At 48.3% G+C, this 25653-nt stretch overlaps 1 protein-coding gene across 1 annotated transcript; it reads right to left on the reverse strand.

The window, feature by feature from the left end:
• On the reverse strand, positions 1-25653 carry TRIB2 (tribbles pseudokinase 2). Its single transcript, XM_004436484.2, has 3 exons — positions 24065-25653; positions 18640-18932; positions 1-2397 (listed from the first exon to the last, which is right to left on the reverse strand). The coding sequence occupies exons 1-3, from the start codon at positions 24332-24334 to the stop codon at positions 1929-1931; spliced, it is 1032 nt and encodes a 343-aa protein (XP_004436541.1). The 5' UTR covers positions 24335-25653; the 3' UTR covers positions 1-1928.

Here is a 25653-nt window from a genome sequence, read left to right on the forward strand (position 1 = left end):
TTTAGTTAAATACGCACAATTTTATTGATTGAAGAGATTAGGACAAAAACATTAAACCAAATACAGGACAAAGCACCAGAGGCCATAGATTCCCACCATGCATGTCACCCATCTTTCCTCCTACAGGGTTCTTAAAAAATAGGGGAGAGGGAAGAAAAACAGGTTCTTCTTGACACAGCACCGTCTTCAGAATGTAAAAAAACCTCTCTCCTTAAATCTTCCATTAGCAAAATAGAATCAAGGGCAAATCCATGGCCGCCTTGTCTCCTGACTATGAACGGTTAAGCCACCCTCCTAGGAAGGGGAAGGCCGCTCCTGCTGAGCAGGCGTAGAGCATCCAAGGTCTGCACATACATGCCACAGACTAATGAAGCACAGATTCAAGTAACATTTACACACTAGCGTCCACATGTTACCTACCCAAAAACAGGACCATTTCACAAAACGTATACAGGCAGTAAATCCAAACAACTGAGGTACTGGAAACACAAATATTTATGCCAAAAGAGTTCTGTATCATACAGCCATAGAAAAGCCGTCATAAAAAACATTTGCCACGCGAAATCAAATAAAGCTATCTAGAAAAGCCAAATAAGAGGTTATTTCAGGGACAGAGATACTCAAACAAGAAAAAAATATATAAATGTTAACTACAGCATGTAACATGTCATCCCAAGTCAACCCGTAATTGAACTACTGGCTTAATACATCACAATGTGACATTTTCCTTAATAAATAGAAGAGTTCTTGACAATACAAAGGTGCGTATTGGGATAGAGAGCTGTTTTTATTTATATCAACCTAGTTTTCAGCTTATTTTCCTTCCCACTTGCCTCTACTGAGGGTTTTTGTCCAAACCAGAGGGCCTTCCAAGCCAAAAGGATCATTCTTTGTAAAGAAAACTAAATAGCTGCCCTGTATTTTATACACGTGGGACAACCTGCTTTGTTTCACTAGTTTCCAATAAAACAAAGACAAATGTTGAGTTGAGATCAGAGTGTTGCAAAGCTTCAGACTCCAAGAGCTTCCCACTATCTTACACCATTGCTACCATCTCAGCAGAGGAATGCCTGTCATGCAACCCTCATCGTTCAAAAGAAAAAGTTAAGGAGTTGAATTTCTCTTTTCCTTTCTTCTTCTCTTTTTTCCTTTAAACTATGATAGCAGTAATGCATCTGGAAGTCTGACTTCTAATAGCTTCCTGCCACAAACCAATGGACACAAAACAGAATAGCTTGTTAAAGGACAGATTTTTTTTCCCCTTCAGGGAGCAAAGCATTAACATGTCATTTCCTGACCAGGAGATTAAAGAGTTGATTTAGAAGAAATGAGTTGAAGAGTATGATTAAGAGACACAAACTGGACTTTTATTTTCTTTTAGTTTAGCACCCAGGTTTCATGTCAGTCTGTGTGCACCGAATTTTTTTTAAGTGAATCCCATTAATGATCAGCTAGGTGGTTGGCTTGTTTAAAAAGAAAAAAAAAAAAAATCCTTGGCCAATTGTACCTTCCCTGAATCATGACAAGAAGTAAATGCTAACAGTGCGATGCCAAGATGTGTGTTTGAGGCAGAGAGTTTTGATTCTGTCAGGATCTACAACTAGTTTTTGAACAAAATGAAAAGTGGGGTAGGCGGAAGCAGCTCGACTGACAGGGGTGGGCTCCGGGGGCTACGTCAGGGAAGAGAAGCCCCAGGGGGCTCCCGGCCATCTGACCCAACCCCAGAGCCCAACCCCCATCCCACATCTCTTGCCCCATGCTACATGTTCAGTCAGCTCCTTGAAGGTTTTCCTTCTTTGAATCAACAAACTTGTGAGTGTCAGTGTCCTCCTTGCTACCAAGTCAGGCGATACGTGTTCCCGGGAAGAAGTCCTTTCCGTTGCCCTCTCTCGCTCCTGGTACCTGCTAAGTCTCGGTGGGGCGTGAGCTCAGTTAAAGAAAGGGTCCAAGTTCTCTTCCATGTTGACATCCGGCACCAGCTGATCAGACACCTCCTTAGCACCATATCCTGAATTCGAGACACTAAAATCTGTAGAAAACCAAGGATGGTCCAGAATTTCCTGCGAGGTCAGCCGCTCTGAGGGCTCCCGCCGCAGGATGCTTCGGATGAGGCACTTGGCCTTGGGCGACAGAGTCTCTGGAATGTTGAACTGGCCACGCCGGATCTTGCTGAAGAGGGAACTGGGCTCAATGTCATGGAAAGGGTACCGCCCTACCAACATGGTGTACAGCATCACTCCCAGGCTCCACACGTCGGCCGCTTTGCCAGAGTAGCTGCCACTGGTGTTCAAGATCTCTGGGCTCACGTAGGCCGGGCAGCCGTGCTTGTCGGAGAGGGAGTCATCATCTCCCCGCAGAATGTAGGCATCTTCCAAGCTTTCCAGCTTGACCCGAGTCCTGCAAGGAAGGGAAGAAGACATGAGCTCCTAAGGGTGCTCTGAGACACAGGAATCCCATCACTGTATCACAGCTCCTGCTATGACGTTTCCAACAACTCCTCACTCATTCATTGATTCATTCGTTCACTCGACCAACTAACCATTACTGACTGAGCACCTTCTAGGTTCCAGACGCTATTCCAGAGCTGGGGACCCAGGAGTGAACAGGACTAACAAGAACTTTGCATGAAGCTTACGATCCACTGGGGAACTCAAGCTTTCAGCAAGTAAACAGATCATAAATAACAGAATTATCACCCCCTGTCTTAGGAGGAAGGGAATAAGAGACTAACTAATTTTCTCAAAGTCACTCCTGAGTAATGATAGCGATTCATGGGATTTTAACGCAGATCCAACCAACTGGGAGGCTCACAGAAGCTCTGCCCACAGCTTCTGGATAACATGATAGAACATAGGCTGCAAGGACCTTTCACATGACTCAACTGTATTTTGGTTTCACAACACTGCTTTTATTAGACATGGAGGATTTTACTATCCCATCTTACAGACAAGAACACTCAGGCTCAGAGAGTTTGAGTAACTTGCCCTAAGCCTTTTAGCTAGGACAGACAGAAGACTTGACCCCACTTCTTCCTAAGTCAACTGTGTTGCTCCTTCCACTGTATCAAGGAGCCTCTGGTTAGGACAGAGGCAGAGCCAGGGAATGTTCAAGCAGGAGCGAATTTCCCATTACCTAGTCCTTCCAAAGCCGACATCCTCATAGCAAGACCATCTTCTTTCCAAGATTTTCTGTTGAAGTTGCCTCCTATCATGCCCATCACCCTCCCAGGGCCTAATCCTTGACCTGCTACTTATCTGACTTAGGTTACCTATATCCTCTACCTGTGCCACCATATCTGTGATTCTGACTTCTCACGTGTGTGTGTGTGTGTGTGTGTATGTGTGTGTGCGTGGGGGTGTGTGTGAATGAATAATAGCCTGAGGCCAAGATCCTTCTCAAACTCATCACCTTGTCCCCAACTTCCTGCCATTTAAGGACCACTGAGCTGTCTGATGGGAATGTAGGACTTTCCTGGGTGCGCTGGAAGAACAGAGGTGGAAGAATCCCACATTAAACTCTGAGTCCCTGGAACCTAGCACTCACCTTTACAGGGTAGGAATGATATCATCATTGGGTATAAAATAAAGTAGGCGCTCAGTAAATAATTTTGGAAATGAGTTGAATTCTTACCATTAACTATACCTAATTTCCAGTAAACAGAGTTGAGGACCAGGACATGAAGTGACTTGATCTAGACTGATGGCTGTCCCCACCCAGCACCCAAAGCTCCTGGCCCAGTTTCTCTCCTTAGCCCAGGGGCCCCCTGAGAATTCCTGTTTCCCTGCCCTGCCATTCTTTGGGTGGAAAGTTGGGAATTACTACCATTCAGTGCTTAAAACTGAAACCCTCCTCCTATTCTCCCAGCCAGAACACTCCCACTGCCGAGTTCCAGTCATTCTCAGGCCCCATAAACTCAGTTAATCCCATTCTATCACACTGATGAAGGCTTGCCATGAAGGTGACACAGGACATGGAGCAGGGGCTTGAGGGTTAGGACCTCGTGGAGGGCAACAACAAGGTCCGTATCATCCACCAACCAACCGAACCATCCATTGGTTGGTTCCTTATCTCAAAAGTGCACATCAACGCATCCATCCCGATGGCCCCAAGGTGTTGTGACTCGAACAAGCGGGCAAGAGGAAAGTGCTGGGAAATCCACAGTGAGGCTTTAGCCCAAGTCACAGCTTATGACTCAGGTCCATTCACTGCTGTTTCTCTTCCTCCTTCCAACTGCAGGTCCCAGCCTTTTGGGGCGATCACCACAGCTACTCAGAGAGCTACAGAAGGGAGGCGAGGCTCCAATCAATCAAAGGAGAGTGGCTAGGAGCTCTCTATAGCAAAAGGTCTGATGAAATCCTCCATTGATTCTAAGATCTCATGATTGGATATCAGGAGTTCCAAAGACCAAGAAGTAACAACTTCCTTGTACTCATTTCCATCAATGAGCAAGAAATGATTGTGGTCACTGGAAAAGGTGCTGGGCTGGGAGCTAGGAGAGCTGTTTCCAGGCCAGACTACATCTCTCACCTGCTGTGTGGCTGTGGGTGAGTCACTCAACTTCTCAGTTTCTCAGCCTTAAAGAGGAGTGTTGAACAAGGCAGTCTTTTTTTTCTTTTTAATTTTAATGTTTTGTGTGTGGTAAAGTATACCTAAGATAAAATATACTATCTGAACCATTTTTAAGTGTACCGTTCAGCAGCATTAAGAACATTCACACTGTTATGCATCCATCTGGATGAGACAGTCTTAAATTCTCTGCCAGTTTTAACATTCTGGGATTCTGTAATATATAGCAACACGTCTTTTTCATTTGTTCACCCATATTCTGCTATAATCCATAGTATACACGTTCTTTTCCTCCCCCTAGAGCTAGTGATCTATAAAAATAGGAAGGGTCTAGATGTGCTAATCTGGAATTGAGCTGATTAAAAACAAATCTCTTTCTTCCTTTTGCTTTTTCTAATCTTAGGTGGCAGGTGGAGCTGACCCACACCAGCCTCGCTAGATGTTCCGAGATTGGCGGAAAGGCGGTGAAACCCACAGGGCGGAGGGGAGGGGCAAACCGCAGGCACAAGAGGGTTCTCTCAACGGCTTCCTCTGCCCCCCACAGCAGCAGCTCCTGCCTAGCTTCAGGAGCCAGCCAGACTCCTCATCTCCAAGTTCACTGTCTTGGCAGTGGAGTAGCTATGGTAATAATTACAGCAGTGGAAACAATAAAAAGAATGAGCCCTCCCATCTGTGTGACAGGGACGGATCCAGTGAAAGGGTACAAGACCTGGAATCAGAGGATTCAGGTTTGGGGTTGGGTTCCTCTGCAAAACCTTCCAGTGGTGTCTCAGCTCATCTAAGCGGGGGCTGACATCTCCATCATGGCTGCAGGGGGACCACCACGGCCTCACAGCCACGTCTTCAGCCACACTCCGTCCCTCCATTCCAGCCTCTTCACTGTTCCTCAGATACACTGACTGACTACAGTGCTTCCTGGGGCCTTTGCACATGGTCCCCCCAGCCCCCTACCTGCAATGCTCTTCCCCCAGATCCGTACAGAGCTCACTTTTTTCAGGTCTCTGCTCAAATGAACTACATTAAAGAGGCCTTGCCTGACTATCCTATATAAAGCAGCGCCTCCACCCCCAGTACTCACTACCGCCTTATTACCACCTGGAATACCACACATGTATATTTCTACAGTTGTGCATTTTTACTCTATGTATCATTCCGGTGGTCATTTCACGGTGATCGCCTCATTCCTCACCTCCAGGAGCTCGTGAGCAGGTGGCTGAGGCCACTCTGTATGTTAAGAACACACCAGTGTTTGCTGCCCTATCTCCAGCACTTGGACCAGTCCCCGGCACCAAGCAGACACTCAATCCAAGAGCAAAAGCACAGTCACACTTTTAACCCCTCGGAGCTTCAGTGTGCTCACCTGCAAAGGAACAAGGGCCCCTGGTCTGCCTACCTGGCCAGGATCAAGTGGAGGCCAGTGAAGATCTATGGAGGACAGGCTTTGTAAGTTATAATGCCTCAGGCACCTGTCGGGTGAGGGCAGAGGGCAGAGGGCAGGAGGCAGATGTGATCCAGCCCCTTCAGGGGACAGACTTCACCACCTCAAGCTCTTCATGCTAAGCCAAATCTAAAGCCCTTTTTCATTCTTATCCCTTCCAAGCGACAACCCTAGATTCTGACTCTCTCTTTCACCCGGTTACATCCCACCCTTCCACCTCCAGACAGCAGTGACCCTACTTGCCACCTAACGCCTCTTCCTGGAAGCCTTCTCCAGGCCGTGGAAAAGGGCCTTAGAAAATGGGTAAGGGAGGCTGGCCTGGTGGTGTAGCGGTTAAGTTTGCATGTTCTGTTTCAGCGGCCTGGGGTTCGCCCCTTCAGATCCTGGGTGCAGACCTACTCATTGTTCATCAAGCCATGCTGAGGCGGCATCCCACAGAGAAGACGTACAACTCTACGACTATGATATACAACTATGTACTGGGGCTTTGGGGAGAAAAAAGAAAAACAAAGAGGAAGATTGGCAATAGATGTTAGCTCAGGACCAATCTTCCTCAAAAAAAAAAAAGTAAAAAGCAAGAAAAGAAAATGGCTAAGGGCTCTACCTTGTCACTTAACCCCCTCACTGGAGTTCACCTCTCTCCTCCCCCACCTCAAGACCTCAAGACTAGGACTCAGCAGCTTTGCAAATATCTAATGAATTGGAGACTGAAATAAAAAGACCATTCCACATGCTGCAGTTCGGCTGCCCCAGAGCTCACCCATCTGCTGCTTCATCCTCCTCCCTCCAGAAGCTGGGATCTCGGTGGGGGAGGTCTGGATCTGCTGATCACATCTGGTTCAGTGTGTGCGGTAACAGGGCAGCGACACAGAAACCAGGCCAGTTCAGAGTGCTGAAACCAGAGTGTTGAAATTTTCTGGCTCTGAAAATTGCTAAGTACCAAATATCAAACGTCATCCATGGACCTAAACGTATGCTAGGTGTTTACATATATTTCCTCTTTAAAGGTCATAAAATCTACTTCCAAGGCAGGAATGACCATTCCTTTATGTGGACGCTGAGCCTAATGCTCACAGAGGGTACGTAAGCTCGGCGTTAGTGAGGCTGGGTGGGGGCTGAATGCTCACCTTTCTCTGGCCTTTCCCTCAGGCCTGCCCCCACCCAAGCACCTGAGGAGGAAACCACACCCAGGAAGGCTCAGTCAACACCTCTCCGTCAGAGTGGGCGGCACACATGCCCAGTGACAGGGAGAGCTGGCCTTTGGCGCAGGAGCCCGCTCCTTCCATACAGGGGCACAAGCATCTCAGGCAAGGGAGAGGAGAAGGGAAAGAGAAGCCCAGAAAAAGATGGGGAGGAAACGTAGAGCTCGCAGGCATTCTTCTGACCTCGCCGGCTTCTGGGAACATCCTGAACTTGTTTACATCACTCCTAGGCAAGGGTCGAGGCAGGCAGTCTGGATTACGTCCTTACACAAGGACCTTGCAGGGTGCATACACGTCGGGGACTCCAGTCCCTGCAGACTCGCTACACAACTGCAGGGACCCTCGGAAGGTCTCTGGGGCTTGGCTTCCCCTCGGGGAATGGGGGCCACTGCACTCCTCTCAAGAGTGCGTGTAGGAGTGTCTGGCAGAGCACCCCCACATGTCAGAACAGGGGGACATAAACGAACAGGCTTCCAACTTCTGATGTCCCCTCAACACTGGGGATTATGAGTTTCCAGACAAAGGAATCAAATTTTCATAAAAATTAACAGGAGCATCAGTGGTCCTAGTTATTCAAATGTCCCACTAATCATTTGGGCACTTCAACTAGGCACTGGGGAGACAGGCGTGACAAGTAACATGCACCTTCTGGGTTTTGTAAGGATTAAATGAAACAATGCAAACATGGTATCTGTGGAAGAGCCCAGCATAATAGATGTGCAAAAACTGGTGGCAACTCGCACTGATCTTACGATGACGATAAGGCCCCACTCTCAACCCTGGAGCCCAGCAGGGAAGACAGGCGGATCTCAGGCAGATCCAGATCCAAGTGGACATGAATTCTGTGCCCATGTTCCTCCCCGGGTCCTTTGCAATTTTTTCCCCCTGGCCTGGAATGTTCTTCCCCAAATATATGTCCAGCTCACTCCTACTCACTTTATTCAGTGCTGACTAAGGTAATCAGGATGGGCTTTGTGGAGGTGGCAGGTCTAGGATGGTCCATGAAGAATAGAGATTCCCAAAAGTGACAAGGAGGTCGTGGAGATTTTTGTCACCAAAAAGCTGTAAATGACAGTGGTTATCTCCTGCAGCTTCTCGGAGGAAAGAGACACGAGCCCAGGGCAGGATTAATTTGGCGGAGAAGCTGCATCCCTGCGTGCATTTTGCAAGCCGTCCCTGGCAGAGGCAGGGAACAGCCTGCTGTGCTCTCGACCTGTGAATGAACAAGGCTACACGGGGGCAGCCTGTGTCCTCGGTGCCGGCCCAGCCCAGTGCCAGGCCTCGTGTCATCGGATCCCGAGCCAGGCGAGGAAGCCAGAACCAGCAGGATGCGGTTCCACTCGCTGCCTCCATGGAGCTGTGCTGGCCTTGAAAGCCCCGATGTCCCACCCACCTTTGGCTTGAGTGGCTCCCTGTGGGCCACTAAGTTGAAGGGGCAGTGTGACCACAGGCTTTTTCAGCCTCAGTTTCCCTTCTGTAAAAAGACAACAAATGGCTACACGGCCTGAAAAGGGCTCTTCTAGCTTCAAAATTCCCGATTTTAAGTTTTTTTAATTCTTAAGCTATAAAGATTGCAACACTTCCTATATGACATCCTCATAATCATAATAATAACAATTAGAGTAACAATAACAATACCAACCATGAATTAAGCATCTACTAGAGGCTGGGATTTTCAGTCTACATCTCTATTTCTCATAACAAAACTGAAAGCCACATATTTATGAGAGGTGCACACTTCCTAACAAATCAGGAAACGGAGACTCAGAGAATTAAATGTCCTAGGTCATAAATAGGGTAACTAAAAACAACTGAGCTGGAATCCACATCAGGATGATTCTGACAGTAGCACCCTCTTGAAAAACATCCTGGCACCAACATCACAGACTTACTGAAAGAGACAGTTTTAAAGGGAAACCCTAGGTTTATGCAGACAAATATGGCCCCAGGTTTATTCAGCACTAGATCACATACCAAACCATCACATATATGATCTAATTGCTGTAGCTCATGAGGTGGATAGAGGTGGCTGGACCTGCCCATTTACGGGATGAAGAAACTGAGGTACCGGGAGTGGCTGTGACTTGTCCAAAGTCACCTAGCAAGTCAACCTCCAAATAGAGTGCTCCATCCAAAGTATCAAAAATGGCCTACTCAAGCAAAGCAAGCTTTGCTTTTAAACCTTTAAACATCGCCCTGGGATCTGGGAAAGAAGAGATCAGGACAGGGTGGGCCAGGGTGGGGCCAGGCTGGGAGTTCAGCCAGACGAAGTGGGCCTGGCCAGGACGGGAAGTCCGGTGGCCTAAGGTCAGTGGAATCCAGAGAAGTCACTGAAGGCCATTCTGTGGGGTGGGTCCAAGCAGGCCTAGGGTCAAGTGAGAAAGGTCAGCTGCAGCCAGGTCTGGCCTTGCTCTGCTCCACTGCGAAGCTACCCTTGGCTGCCAGTCCAGTTGTGCAAGCAAGGGTCCCATCTGGGACCCCTGACCTGGCAGCCACCTCTGGGACACCACAGACCACTGACCTCTGCCAAATAAATCGTCACTCCTTTAATTCTCTGTTTCCTATGTGCATAGATCTTTCTAGCAGTCACCTCTGAGAGCCACCATTGCACCAGGTCCTGTAGATTCAGTGAACAGACCCAACACCTAGGTCAAATTGCTCACAAATGAGCAGGGAGGGCAGCAGGTAAACCAGTAAGGGAAACGTTTCAGGGCAGGGTGAGAAGAGTCTATAGGGAGGGGGACACAGAGGAGGGGCTGGTTAGTTCAACAAGGTGGTACACCCTCTCACTACCTTACACCACCACCCATTGTGGGAGGTGGGGGCTCCTGCACTGGTCTGCATGTACAAGAACACTGCAGTTTAGAAAGATGAAGTAACTTGCTAGGAAAGGTTACTCGATGTGCCCAGCTGCGATGGAAAAGCCTGCACAGCCTCTACACATTCGCGCCCTGACTCATCATGGCCACGGGGAGGATGGGGAAGCCATTCTACCCCCAACTCGCCTTCCCATTGCAGAAAGACACCACACAGTGCAGCCTGCCGACTCCATAGGAACAGACAGGGAAACCCCAGAAAGACGATGCAGCTCTGACTCCTCATCAATTCTCCATTCACTTCTTGCTCCCCTGCATTTAGACCTGGCTCCCAAAGGATCCCCCGACCCCAAATCAATCATCCATCTATTCGGCCTCTCAGAAAAGCCTGTGCAGGCAATCTACTGCTCAAGGCTCGATCCAGCCCTGATCCTCCCAGCACCCCAAGGTGCTGCTCCTGCCTCGCTGCTTAGGCCAATTCAGGGTCCAGAACATTCCTATCCATGCCCCATTGGTGGGTGGGAGCAGGGCTCAGGTCAGTCTCTCTGACCTCACCAACCCAGGGAGCACTGTGAGCAGTCAGTCCACACATTGGGCCAGACAGGGATGCTGCACTTTGCAGAGAGTCAGAACTGGGGCTCCCCCCAGATGGCCCAGACGCATACTGAAGAAGTTTAGGGAGTCAGAAAACCTGGGCTCTGCTCTCCACCATGCCATTAACACAGTATAGGACTCTGGGGAAGGACCTTTCCTCCCAATTTCTTTATCTGTAAAGATAAAAGGTTTGGGTTTAAGTCCCCCTCTTACCTGTCCCCCCAAATCCCACTGCCTCGCTCCTGGTTCAGCCTCAGCATCCTGAAGCTGATGCCCATCCCCAGTCCCTCCTTCACACACACTTCCAGAATCACAACTGGCTCAGTCCCTGCCCTGTCTAGAAGACAGCTTCAATGCCTCCTCCTGGATTTCAGGTCAAGTTCAAGGTCATGGGCACATATCCAAGGCCCTAGACCCCTGCTTTCCTCTTCAACCTCATCTCTGTGCCCCCACGGTGCCCTCCGGCAGAACATCCCTCCCTACCCACAGCTCACTCTTGGCTTTTGCTCGAACTTTCTGGACCCCCACCCTTTCCCCCTACATCACTCAGACCAACCGCCTGAAGGATCCCATCTCCACCCTGATGCAATCACTCTCTACACCCACCTCACTGTTGGAATATTCTCTTCCTGCCCCCAGATTGCTCTCTAACCCACACCCTTCCTCTGTTATATGTAAATAACCACTACCCTGTGTCTTCCATTAGGCAAGGACTCTCCAGTATTGATTCTTGCACCCCCGATAGCTAGCACTGTGCATAGTGCAGAGTAGGTGCTTAGTAAATGTTTGCAAGACAGTGTGACTCCCATGTCTAAGATGTCCCCAGCTCCAACACGCTTCTAGAGTTTAGGGCATTTAGGCATGATTCTGCTTAGGAATTGCAATGTTAATCCTGGGGTACAAACCCCAGGTCTGCCACTGATGAGCTGCAAGACCCTAAGCCTCAATTGCCTCATCTGTAAAACGGTGATAACTTAACTTTCTTATCGGGTTTAAATTGCTTAATTTAAATATAGTATTTAATTAGAATTAAATTAGTTAAAGTGTTGTAGTTAGAACAGGGCCTGGTATGATTTGGACTCACTAAAATGTAAGTCCCACGAGGGCACAGCTGGAGTCTCATCTGGCACTGCAATAACTGTAGCACCCAGAATAGTGCCCAGTACGTGATAAGTGCTCAATAAATATGTGTTGAGCGAATACATGGATCTCCAGGCTGTTGGGTTATGAGGCTCAGAGCCTTCAGATGATGACCGAGAGCAGTCACGACAGCCGTCTTTTGAAGTCCCTGCAGTGCGCCAGGCCCTGTGCTGGATATTTCAGTTCATTACCTCCAACCCACATCCGAGAAGGCAGGCCAAGGTCAAACGGCCAAGTAGAGGAATCAAAAATCTCGTGCTGTGCCCTCAGCTCCGTTTGTCGGGGGCCCCAGTCCAGCCCATCAGCTAATTTATTAAATGTAAACAGTAACCATCTTGGCCAGAAATCCCGCTGAGGAATACCTACTATCGAGTCTATTTCTAAGCACAGAACCCTGAGGAAGCTCTCCTCTCTCACTGTAATTGGAGAAGCCTTTCATAAATGAAATTACATCCCACCCCCGATATTGATAACAGTACCTTAAATAAATGTCACTTTTGCATAAATCATTAAATCAATATGGGAATGATGGGTTAATTTCCCACTTGATGTGGAAGTTTGAAGATAGTTCTCTTTGAAAAGGTGTCTTCAGGGGAGAATCATACGTTTTAGCCTTTCAGGCTCCCATTCTGGGCAATGAGCTAGATGCTAATGATCTGTACTTATCCCCATTTCTCTCATTCCATCATTAGAATCCAATCTGAGCTGCTCCCAATCAAGAAGAGAGATTTTCACTCATTCTATGCCCACCATGTTCCGGGAGCAATGAACATGAGAGACAGCCTCTGTCCCCAAGAAGCCCCCAGTCCAGCAGGAAATGACGTCAGCCTCGAGACGCACACACGGGCAATTAGAATAGAGGGGAGACACACTGTGGCAGAGGCGAGGGTGGGTGCTATGGCGGGGGGGGCACTTACCCATCCTGGGGAGAAAGGGGGGAAGGTGAGCCTTCCCCAAAGGTTGGCAGTGCCTGAGGTACATAACAGCAGTCAACAGTAACAAGGGGATTCCAGGAGCTCTGTCTCCTTCAAAGCAAAAAGGTAAGGTATTTCCCTAAAATACGGTGAGTCTACAACTTAAGATAATGTAAATCACTATTAATGAAGGAAAGCAGCGTCTGGTCTCCAGGGCTCCCTTACCTGCCCTCTGCACTTTGTTAGATACTGAAGCTTCAACAGAGGCGGGAACACCCTGAAGATCTAAAGGAAGAGCCAAACTAGAGGCTAGCACCTGAGAACGAGAGCGCTACCCTTGGCTGGCGTGGGAGGGAAGAGGCCTCCCGGACCAGGAGCACAGGTCTGGTGCCTGCGCAGATGGCATTTGTTACAATGAAGGCCCCACGGCCTCTGGGTTCCTACAAAGGGTCCCAGCTTCCCTCCTGCAGGAGCAGGCCCTGACTGGCTTCCACACAGCAGAGGAAATGAAACCGGTGACGTCAAGAGATAAAGATCTTCTAACCAAAGAAGAAACACATACAGAGGCGTGTTTCTCAGTTCACATGGGGTATTTCTGTGCAATGAAATATCAATAGTGAACTGCGACTGGGGGCGGGGAGTCGGAGGTGGCAAGAAGCCTTGTCCCCAGGGAGAAGAGAAATTAGGCTGGCGAAACAGGGAGTGCTGTAGGAACGATGGCCCACCCACTTTCTTTAGGCAGCCCCGACTGCAGCCCAAGGTTGCACCAGCTTAAAGTGCTCTTCACATCCTGAGTCAGCGAGCTGGCTCCGTGTCACCCAGAGCGCCAGACACTAAGTGCAGAGGAGGTGAAGGACAGCGTGTGCCAAGGATTGGGTTCACCTGCATTAATTCATTTAATTCCATGAAGAAAGTCTTCTTGTTATCTCCACTTCACAGATGTAATCTGGGCAGAAGAGGTTAGGTAATTGTCAAGGTCAAGTTTACTATTAAGCGCAGGAGCAGGAACTGGAATTCAGACATCGACTCTGACTCTACAGGGGAATAACCGGCCTTCTCCCGAGAGCAGGCCTTCCCTTAGAGGCTCAGACTGAAACACGGGCCTCAAAGAACGGGCTGACCAGGCAGATCCCTCTAGTACCACAGCAGGGCGAGGGAGGATGGAGGACATGGGCACGCCCTTTGGGGATTTGGGCACTGCCTACTATCAGATTCAGGGCCCCAACCCACAGGGGGCCCCTCCTACTCGCACAGAGCATCTCAGATTTTACTACAGGAACTGTGGATGCAAAGGGTGTGTCCAGGGCGAGTTCAATCAGCGTGCGGGTTTAACTTCCTCAAAACGCAAACAAAAGAACTGAGGCTCTGCCCTACAAAAAACAGCCCAAGGAACGGAGGAGAAGCAGCAGCACAGGGCAGAAACACAGTGGCCGATCCAGGCTCAGTGGGGTGGGATCCCTTGTATACATCTTGTCAACCTTCTGGCCTTTCTGAGCCACTGGTTCCACACCACATGCACTTGACCTGTCAGTTGCCCTGCTAACACTGATTCGGTAATTATAATTAAACAAAAGAGAGAAGAGGATGTGGCTTAAATCTCTTACATCGCAAGGGCTCCACTCTTCATGGAAATGGCTGCCAAAGAGATGGACCACATTCTCCATGAATTTACAGAGCCCTGGGAACTGTTCACCCGTAATGGTACTGTTTGATCAATGACTCTACGATCAGCTGTCAGTTAATGAATGCCTGCCCTGCCCCATGAGTCACAGAAGCATCTCATTTAACTTTCACAACCACCCTACAGGGATGCAATTATTATTCCTGCTTTGAGGAAACTGCAGCTCAGAAGCATTAAGTGGCTTATCCAGGATCAGGTAGCTAATGGATGGTAGAACCAGAATTTGAATCTAGAATCTAAATAAAAATTAAAGAGAAGAAACAGAAGCAGGAGAATCTGAGGTGCTTCTAATCCAACACAGAGGCAGAAGGCACACTGGCGTTGGGTCTAACGTAAGGCTGTGTGTCATCTGTGTAGAGTGTCTGCAAAGCTACTCGTGGGAAATGACTTAGGGCGCTGACACTTCCACTCAGAATGCTTTCATGGATGGCCATGGACTCGGAGCTACAGATGGTCCTGAACTGCAAATCTGTGCATAAGGAGTCAGTCCACAGGCAGGTCTCATTCTGAACCAGGTGGGGCTCAGCCAATTTCACTGCGTAATACTTTCCCCTTCAACCACTTTTAAGATCGTCAAGGAACAAGAAGCACATCCTGGAGACAGAGAAGACTGATGTTCAAAGAGGTGATCTGAAGCTTAATAAAGCCGTACTACTTCTCAAAGTCTCCTCTGTTTTTCCCCCATAGGACCAATGCATAAAGGGTCAAAAAACAGACACAGACTCCAAGCTTTAACTTTCAAAAGCCTTTCAAATTCAATCCATCATTTCTTCACACTTTCAGTGATGTCAGGAGAGGGGGAAGCTTTAGTCCTATTGAAATACCTATTGATTAGGATTGAAGGTGAGGGCTGCCAGCAGCATGGCCCGAGTGAGATCCCAGGGACCCTGACTCCTGGTCCCCTCAGGAAACACCAGCAAGGTGCTCCATGCAGGCCACTGCGCAGAACAACAAAGAGAGACTCCACCGTGAACTCAGGGGCTGCTGGAAACACAGAGGGAGAAATGTGTTGAGTGACAAAACCAGTCTCACACTCAGAAATCAAGAGGTTAAAAACCAAAACAACAACAAGAAGAAAAAAGGCTACTAGGCATTATTCCCCTTTTAGAAAAAGTTGATAGTCGGGTGAAAAAAAAAGTCCCTATCAGCTACTGATGAGAACATTTAGAATGTCCTTGAAAATGGAAGCGACCTTCTCAGAGCTGCCCAGACAGAGACACTTGTCATGTTCAGAACGGCAAGTCCACTGGGACCTCAGCGTGGTACAGGGCAAAGAAAGAGCTCTGGAGTGAAATGATAGAGTTTCCAGGCTAGCGCCACCCGCAGACTAGCTGGGTGACCTTGAGCAAGGTCACTTAACTCTTGTGTGGCTGTCACCTCACCAATCAGATGGGGGTTATCCACCTCCCTCATGGTCTCTCGGGACAGCAGGGAGGCACGGACTCAGGTGCTCTCAGACCTGCCGGGGATGGATGATGACCAGCTCCCTACTACTTATGTTTTCTTTTCCAGATGGAAAATCCTCCTTAAAATGGAAAAGGACTTAGCTTTGATATGTTTGCTCCAGTGAACTGTTCTGGTTTCACACTCACATGGGATACTTCTTTCTAGTTCTTTCTAGAAAGGGTCATGCTCTTTTGTAAAAGTAAAACATAACTCCAGACTGAACGCCAGAGACCCACGGTCCTCATGCTGGAAGCTTCTCACATCTCGGAATGTCTTCCCTAGGCCCTGGGACATCAAGGACTTTGGCTTTGCCACGAGGTGCTCCTGGGCACTCTTACCCATCTTCTCATGAAGGACAGGCCCGGCCTGGAGAAAAAGCCCTCAACAGCGAATGTGAGGTCTGACTCAGCCCCTTATTTGCTTCCAGCCAACTGTGGGTATTGGGTAAGCAGCCTCACCTCTGGGGATCTGCTTCCTGGCAGCAAAATGAGAGGATTGAAGCATGGACCCTCCAGAGTCCACTCCTGCCCCCATGTTCTGCGACCTGCAGATGTCCACCCTACTCTGACTCACTTCACAATTATGTATTTACCATGCATGTGCTATCGCTGGATGGGCCAACCACATACTCGCTGACGCCTGAGATTCCTCTCCAAAGAGACACAATCAAGAACGATGCTTTAAACCTCGGATCCCCGTGAGAGACAGCATTCACTGTCCTCACTCTCTGTCAGGCAAATGGATTTCTCGAGAGCTGACTTAATAGAGATCTTGTCTTTACTTCTGCTCTTTCCTGTCTGTAACTTTGAGACTTCACCGTGCTGCACTTCGGAGCCCTCATCTATAGAATGGACAGGCTAATACTCACCTCTCCAATTTGTAGAGAGAATGAAGTTAAACGATAATCTCATAGTAGAACCTTACAGAGATTACCAAATCTTACCTCTTATTTTTGTAGTTACAGTTACTAGATCTCCACGAAAGGTGGAACACAGAGGAACAAAGAGGGTACCTTTGTCAGTATTCTGTTGGGGGTCGGATACGTCTTTATCTTCCAAATGAGAATATTCAAAGAAGCACAGCCCTGAATGTTATAATTCAGAGACCTTAGAGCCAGGACAATACAAGGAGGAGGAACTTAAGGCTGGGGAAGGGACCAATCTAAGGTCACAGAGGGTACTAAAGGCACAACCAGGATAAGGACCTGGTCTCTGGGCTCCGAGGGCAGAAGCGTCTGAGCTGAAGAAAAGAGAAGGCAAGCATCGCCCCACACTCTACATCTTAGAATAGCCCCCTTCCTTCAGTTTGTTAATAAACATAAAAGCCATCCACGATCAAAGACCAAGATATCAGCTGCTACAGATGCCTAGGATCCCCCTTTATGGGTAAAAATATGGAGCAACAACCAATGCCCATGGGTCTAGGAAGCCCGGTGGCTCTCTGCACTCTGTATACTCAGCTGGATTATAGACGCTCCTGCAATTATTCCATCTGGGCCCTTCACCTTTGCTAATCCCCAAAGGCTTCCCAGACATTTACTTCCAATTAGCTCAAACCATGAAGATGAAAAAACCAAAGCACACACCACCAGATCTCTCTCATTTGGATGCCATCAGACTTCTATAAGCAACAGCCTAAAAATATCACAGGCCACTGGGATAGATGCAAACTCACTGGCAGGCAGAAAGGTTTGAGAGCGAGATCTCTGCCAGACACATAAAAGGTGCTCCAGATGCTTGCTGAGGGAGTGAATGAATGACGTGAGCTAGCCTTCTAATCAGATGGTCCTTAACAGCTTTGTGACAATGGACCCCCCACTTCATTAACCACTTTCCTAGTAGGGGATGAGGATGCCCAAGGCAGTCATGAGAATTCCATGACATCATGCACGCAGAAACTCCAGAACAATTCTTGGAATAGTCAGCAATGAATATAAATCAGTTGCCTCCACTCCTCTAAAAAAGCACATTCTTAAAAAGAAAAAAGTGGCTTGAAAGAGTTTTTACAATTAAAGTCAGCTGGAGGAGAAAGCAGGGCCCCAGTGGGGTCTGCTAAATAGAATGTAACGAGTTAATGGAAGAACCAGGAATAGAACCCAGATGCCCAACATCCTGTCCAGCTGTCTCCTAAAATAACCAAGAGCTTCACACTGCCAGGCATTTGCATTGGCAGTCTCCTCACCTGGAACGCTGGTCCTTCCCACATTGCCTGTAACATATTCATCTTTCAAGTCTTGGCTCCAAAATCACGTCTCCCATAAAAACATTCTTGACTCTCCAAGTCCTAGTTAGGACTGACATCCCAGCCCCCAGTTCCCAACTGACCCAGCACATACCTTCATTTGGAGCCTGTAACACTCCCTTTATAGGTCAGCTGATTAGCTAATGCTTCTTGATATTCACAGTACTGAGAGTTGTGATTAACACACATATATACTTAGGAAATATCTACGGAATGAGTGAATGCATGAATGAATTATAAATGACAGATGCCAGGCACTGAGGGTTCTGAAGGTAGGCTTTTCAAAATCCTGTCTTAATCACGGTGAAAATGCCACACAGGCTTGCACTTTCAGAGTTCACGACACCAAAACAAAAATAATTATGGGGTCACAGAATATCCTGGCACCTGTCCTTTGAGCATTTGATAGCACCTCTAGAGCAGTGGCGATGTGTTTTCCAAAGACTCTTAAAACACTGCAATATTCACCTCCCTTGTCCTTCCATGCTTCCTCCCCCTCCCCTGGACAACAAGCAGCAAAAAATGTCTGCTCCGACCTTTCAAGGAAGCTGCCCTGAGCAGCCTGTTAGAGGTCACGGGTCTGGACAGGAATGCCACTCACCTTTCCTCGTCCTTAAAGATGAATTTCCGCAGCTTGAGGTCCCGCAGCACCAGCCCCCCGTCGTGGCAGTGGGCCACCGCCGAGGCGATCTGGTAGAAGAGTCTGGCTGCCTCCTCCTCCCTCAGCTTCTTGCAGGTTCGGACGAAGGAATGCATGTCCCCATAGCTTCGCTCAAAGAACACGTAGGCTTTGGTCTCCCCCAGGATAATCTCGGTGATTTGGTTGATGTTGCTGTGGGCAGACAGGCAAAAGCACGGGGCCAGAGACTCCTGGTAGCAGCTGATATCAAACACCTAGGGCGGGATTAACAAGACCAAGAGTCAGAGGTGCCTCTATACAACCAAATCACAGAATTCAGATACCTCCCACAGATACAGGCTCTTGAGACAACAGCAAGTGTGCTGAACCTGGGCCCAGACCACACTGGCCCTGCCTCCTACCAGCTAGCTGTGTGGCACTCAATAAGTCACTTGACCTCTCTGAGTCTCCAAATCCTCACGTGTAAAATGGGCAAATGATATTTGACTCACACTGTTGGGAGGATTATACAAGAAAATAACGGTAAAAGTGCTTTGCAAGATGGAATACAGTACACAAATGGTAAATTTTATTATTTTTTTCTCTTTATCCCAGTCGTCTCTCTTTACAGAACTAAAGCAAAATTGGAAAGAAAGTGACCCACCCCAAGACAAAAAGACAACATCTTATTTACTTTAAAAAAAAAAATAGAACAAAAACGTACATCAACACTATACAACTACACCAATTGTATACAGCATATTTTGAGTTACACAACTGTGCTGTATAGCATTATGCTGCATATTGGCAATTAAGAGATTACATGTCTAGACTTTGCCTAATGGTTATCTAATTCAATATCTTCATTTTACAGATATGGAAATTGAGGCTCGGAGAACAAGTCGAATCAAGCCCCCAGTGGCAGAGCTGGGAACCGGACACAGTCCTTCCTAATAGGAAGCCCACTGGCTTCTTTCTCGATTCCCTCCACTGAGATCTAGCTCAATGAATCCGTTATGCAATGATTTGCTATGAATCAAAAGTAGCCTGCGAAATGCCACCTCATTGTGGGGCTGTTTAAAAAGAAAATCCACTCTCAATACCTTTTTGAAACAGACCTAACAGGAATTAACACCACAGAGAATTTTTGAGGTTAAAAGAAAAAGCTCTCATTCATTTCCAGACCTCCACTAAATCAGGAAGACAAATCCCTGGGTTTGGAATGTGGTTTTACTATCTGCCTGGGGATGTGGGCGCGATGACTCTATTCTGCGCCTGCATGAGCGAGGGGCAGGCGTGGGGTGCTTCGCTGGAAAGCAGCTAATGCCAGGAAAGCTCTAACAACAATACACTTCACGTTACCAGGTTGCCATCATTTTGCTTCTTCAATCTCTTTTTCATTAGTTAGAACACAGTCTCCTGGATCATCATTTCGCAGTGTGATGGGGAAAACACCGGCCTAGAAATCCCCAAACAAGGCTCTAATCCTGGCTCGGCCATCGATAATCTGGATGAGATGGAGAAAGCATGCAGGGCCCCCTCCTCCTCATAAACTGAAGACCTGGATTTAGAACACTGTTAACCTTGTTGGGTCCGGATCCCACAGGAGAATCCGATAAAAGCTCTGTCCCCTCTTAGCTGACAATGCCCATTCTCAAATGCATGCACAATGTCGGATTAGTTTTAAAGAGAGTCACAGGCCTTCCGAAACCCATCCAGGAACACAGGCTGCCATTTAAGAATCCATGTGCTAAGTCACTCTTAGCTTCAAAAACCAAAGAACTTGTGAGTCAAACGGGGATAGTAAGAACCTCGGGAGGCTGGTACTAACCCTGGGTGAGGAAGCAAAGGAACGTTCTGAATGAACCATAATGAGGCATCTCAGGAAAGCAGTACAGCTGCTGCCACTATAACCTAGAATTTAAGAATGAACCTTGTTGGGTCCGGATCCCACAGGAGAATCCGATAAAAGCTCTGTCCCCTCTTAGCTGACAATGCCCATTCTCAAATGCATGCACAATGTCGGATTAGTTTTAAAGAGAGTCACAGGCCTTCCGAAACCCATCCAGGAACACAGGCTGCCATTTAAGAATCCATGTGCTAAGTCACTCTTAGCTTCAAAAACCAAAGAACTTGTGAGTCAAACGGGGATAGTAAGAACCTCGGGAGGCTGGTACTAACCCTGGGTGAGGAAGCAAAGGAACGTTCTGAATGAACCATAATGAGGCATCTCAGGAAAGCAGTACAGCTGCTGCCACTATAACCTAGAATTTAAGAATGAACGCTTCAACATCTCCAGAGACCACAAATCACCCTGATACAGCCAAATGATGACCTACCAGCAGTGACCTCAGAGGTCTGTTCAATTAGGAATCTGAAATGCTTGAGTCAGCTTTAACACCCAGACTGCAGGCAGCAGAAATCGGGAAAGCCTCAAAAATTTCACAGAAAGTCATAAACGCCTTGCAGTGGCTAATGTAAACACTCTGCGTTATATAACAGGGGTGATGTGTTCTGAAGCACCAGGCTGCAGGCTCTGTCGCCAGTGCTCAGGGAATGATGATTATTTATAATATACTTCCTGTTCCAAGTTGCATTTTTTAAAAATATAAGGTGATTTTTGCTCAGCACCTTTAGTCTATTATCCTGCCCCACTGCTGAAAAACTGAATGGATGTAGAAATTAAAAAAAAAAAAACATATTCATGGCAGCTTCAAAACGTAGCCATACCCTTTGTAGAAGAGACCAAATTCCAAGATGGTGGACAGAGGATGAAAAATAAAGCAAGTACTTATGTTTTCCCAAATGGGTAAGAACCAAACTTTTATTAGTAGCTATAACAGGCATTTATGGGCTTGGATTGGTATTTAAACCATCACTTTCAAGTGCAAAATCAAGCCATAAGCCTGGTTGCCAGCCTCTTTTAAATGTTTAATTTGGAGCCTTAGTTATATAATGTGACAGTTCAGATAAGGCAGTAAGATTAGGCCATCATTAATAGCATTTGCAAAAAAAAAAAAAGTGCCCATTCTGCCAAGATAGTAATTATGTCAACCTGCACAGTAGCTACCAGCATTTCCATGAAAACAGTAAGCTAAAGACTCCCCGAGGCTCCCTTCCTTCATCTACCTAGCTTAAAGTAGGCACATGGAGACAATAAACAGGCTTGATTATTTTGGTTAAAGGACCCTCGGATCTCCCTCCCCCCACCGCCCAAACAGTCTCCAGTAGAATTCTCTATGCAGTCCTCTATAATAAGTGGCATCTTTACATTTGATCTGTTTTTGCAAGGACTTTTTTCTTGGGTCAATCAACACAGAGCTACAAGCCAAGAACTCTATATTCTAAGACATCAAAAGGCACTTGATTCAATGTGCACATTTCACTGAGCCTTGCAAAAAGCTAAAAGTCCATAATATATATCTGAAGGTGGTTCATAGAAGCAGCCTTAAAAAGCCACTTGGAGCTTCCTAGGATGTACACAACTCCGCTTGCATAAGTCACTCACATCACCTCTGGTGAAGAGGCAGGAAAACAGAAGCTGCTGTGTCTTAAAGGGATGACCTCTGTCAAGCAGAACAATGATACTGCACTTAAATCCACTTGCAGCCACACAGTAATTGGTGAGGGGCTGATTCAATCTTTGCAATAACTAAACCAGCAGATTAAGTACAGTTTCAGGCCAGAGAGCAAGTCTACAAATGACATTGTAAGGTCAGCCCAAAGTGAAATATGGCTTGAAGAATCTGAAGGGAGAAAGAATAGGGGCCAGAGTCACCTCTGCCTTTAAACAAAGAAATAACAGCAAGACGCTCCTGCAGAATTTGGCGGCAGAGTCCCTTTACTTAAGAGCGTCTCCAGCCTTTGAAAAATAATAAAATGCGGTACCAAAGTTGAGCAAAAGGAGCGAAAACACTCACTGCTGGGTGATTGTGCATATTTCATAGGAGAGTGGCAGCTCTGTGGAATTCATTCATTTCAAAGGATGACTACCTCATTGTGCAAGGTTGTAGGTCTTCTGAGAATTCAATCTGGCTCTGAATAGCCTACTGAATTTTGGTTAACCAGGCACAGTTGCTCTGGGTCTCAGTAACTTGGAGAAGATGCAAAATACCAAATGTTCAGTACAAGCAGAGAGCAATACTTAGAGGCTCTGATTTTCCCCTGAGGTCTGAACCAAACAATTGCAAAACTGACTGCAGACCTCCACAAAACCTATTTTTTACAATGAAATAAAGCAAGCCCACAAAGCAGTCTGTGGTTAATGGTAAAAGTGTGGTGCATTATTCGTAGGACAGCTGTGCAGAGTGCCCATTTCAAAGACAGCAGGGGTCCTCACTCCTGCTCCCCCTTCCCCCCCCCCAGGAAGAAAACAACACTGAGCAAATCTAAAATTAAGCCACAATGAATTCTTGATCTATGTACGATTCCTGGGTAGCAGTATGTTCTACTGTATTCATTTTTTGGTTTTTTTGGCGGCTATTCCCCTGCTCATCCCCTTGTCTGGAGCCCTGTGGGTGCACACAAAGACACATGGACACATTCACACATACACAAACCAGTCACTGTTGAGAGTCAAAGACAAAAAAGAGACTTAAGTGCCCATCTCTCTATTAGCACTGCGATCCCCCTGGCGATCCAAACGCTGGCCTCTAAACGGTACAGGTAAAGATATGTGTTTGGGTGGGAGGGCGGCGGGGGGTGAGGGGAGGTCAGGCACGGAAGTCTGGAAATGAGAGAAAGACCCAAAGGATTCACTATTTCCTACACCCAAAGGTGCGCCGGCGGCTTTGATTTCCACCCCCAACCCTCCTTTCAAGGCTCCAGGCAGAAGAAAGCTCTTTGTAAACTCCTTCCCCGCGCTGGGCCCTTCGGCTCAGCCAGAGGGGACACCTTTGTGCGTCTCTTTGAAAGGGCACCTTCGGAACAAAGGTTTAACACCTGCACGCTGCTAAGAACAATGGCTGCGAAAGGAAGCAAGTCATCAGAGCCTTAAAATTAGCGGGGGATTCCCTACTCCAGGTCGGAAGGGGAGGGGGCTAGACACAGGGAGAGATCCCCTGGGCAGCGGGACCCCGCGTCGCGCAGAAGAGCTGCACGAGCCCTTGGGAGCACGCGTGTCCGTGGCCCCCGCGCAGTCCCGCCGCCCTCCCCGCCTCGGGCTCTCCCCAAAACGCCCCCGCCGCAGCCCGCCCCATTGTCTGCAACGCTCTAAAAACTTCGCAACAAGTCGAACGTGAACAAATAAATAAATAAACCCATTTAATGAGGCCATAGATAATTACCCCGCGAATCTCCCTCCCCCAGACTCCAAAGCTTGAGACCTCCCGCCCCCACTGGCCCCCTCCAAACGGCCGGGGAATCTTTTTAAAAGACAAAAAGCAAAACCAAACCCGGGCCTTTTTACCTTGCACACCAGCTCCTCTCCACTGTGCAGATGCACGGCACGAAAAACGTGGTCTCCCTCCAGAGGTTCCAACAATAAGTATTTCCCGATGCAAGAAACGCAATGCGACAAGTTCGGAGTCTCCGGCGGGCTCGGAGAGCCGAGGTTCGGGCTGAAACTCTGGCTGGGCTCGGCGGACCTTATAGACGACAACTCTTCGAAATCTTGGGTTTTGTTCCGCGATCTCCCATATCTTGCTATTGTGATGGGGGTAGACCTGTGTATGTTCATGAGTGTGGGGATCGCACTCGACAAACAAAAAACCCGCTGGAGAGATGAGTCGCTGGCGAGAGCGGCTGCAGGCGCCTCCGTGCCACGGATTTTAAAAAGGAACGAGAGAGGAGGGGACGGGAAGGGGGCTACCTGGAAAAAGAGTTAGAAGCCCCCAAATGGGCGCCGCCGGGCACCTCGTCCGCTCCGAGCCCAGCCCCCGAGGGTACTCGGTCGGCAGCAGCTCGTGTCCTTTTGTTACCCCAAAGCAGCCAGCGATTTGCAGAATCTCCGCACTTTTAGTTTCTCTCTCTTTTTCCAACGTGGCTTTAGACGAGTAACCGGATTGCTAAGGTGGGGAGCTGCAGCGCCGGTCTCCCGAAGCGATCCCCACGCAGGCTTCCGAATCGCAGACCGGGCGGTGGAGCCCTGCTGTAGTTTGTGCAGTCTTCGGGGAGCGCACGGCGGCGGCTTGGTCTCAACGCGTTAGAAACCAAACAAAAAGAAAAAGGAAATAAGCACGGGTCTACCGGCTCGCGCCGCACGGCAGACAGAATCCGCGCTGCACCCCCTTTTTTGGTGGAAAGGGTGGGGGGCGTGGAAGGGGGGGTGCCGAAGAGGGTAGTTACCTACGTTTTAACTGTAGATGGCGTCTGAGGCTTTTCCAAGATCGTAGAGCTCTCCAAAATTTAAACAAACAGACGAAAAAAAAAAAAAAATAGCAAGGGAGCATTTAACTTAGAGCGGTCAGCGCCGCCAACAAAAGATTGCAAAAGCTAGGCAGAGTTGCGGCGCGGGCCGGGCGCAGGTACCGCGACAAAGCCCAGGGCTTGGCCCGCCGGGCGGAGGTCAGCACAGGCTCATGCTGTCGCCGCTCGCTCGCGCTCCAGATCGTCCTCCGAATAAAGCGAGAAGCGCGGGCAGGGACGAGGGCAGATCAGTGGTCTCCGATTTCCCCGGCACAAGCTTCTGGGGATCCTCCGGGTGCTGGAAGGGGATGCGCCCCCAGCCCAGCCAACCCGTGGCGTTCCTTTCCCGCTGGATAACTGGATCTTGCCTTGGAATAATTTGCAACCACTCCGTCTCCCCCTACCCTAAAACAAATTGCCTGACGGGATTTCTTCTTCTTCTTTTATTTTTTTCTTCCCCTGCCTCCAGAGGTAACAGGAATGTGTATTTAAAATTGAAGGGGATGGCCGACGGTGCCCGAGGCCAATCCCCGAGCTCAGCACGCCCGCATCTCCCGGCGAGGCGGTATTAATAGTTACTTACGTGGCCGGGGATCTCGGAGCGAGCGGGGCCGTGTGTGCGCGTGTGTGCGCGCGCGCGCCTCGCTCGCG

The sequence above is a fragment of the Ceratotherium simum genome, chromosome 11 (genome assembly GCF_057802395.1).
Source record: "Ceratotherium simum simum isolate JZ-2026a chromosome 11, ASM5780239v1, whole genome shotgun sequence".
Classification (NCBI taxonomy): Eukaryota; Metazoa; Chordata; class Mammalia; order Perissodactyla; family Rhinocerotidae; genus Ceratotherium; species Ceratotherium simum.

Excerpts from the sequence above, each read along its gene's own strand:
- TRIB2 (XM_004436484.2), bottom strand. The coding sequence starts at position 24,334 with ATGAACATACACAGGTCTACCCCCATCACAATAGCAAGATATGGGAGA. Across the intron at positions 18,933-24,064 it reads GAGAGGAGCTGGTGTGCAAG|GTGTTTGATATCAGCTGCTA; the intron begins GTAAAAAGGCCC and ends ATCCCGCCCTAG. Across the intron at positions 2,398-18,639 it reads ATCTTTAAGGACGAGGAAAG|GACTCGGGTCAAGCTGGAAA; the intron begins GTGAGTGGCATT and ends CCTTCCTTGCAG.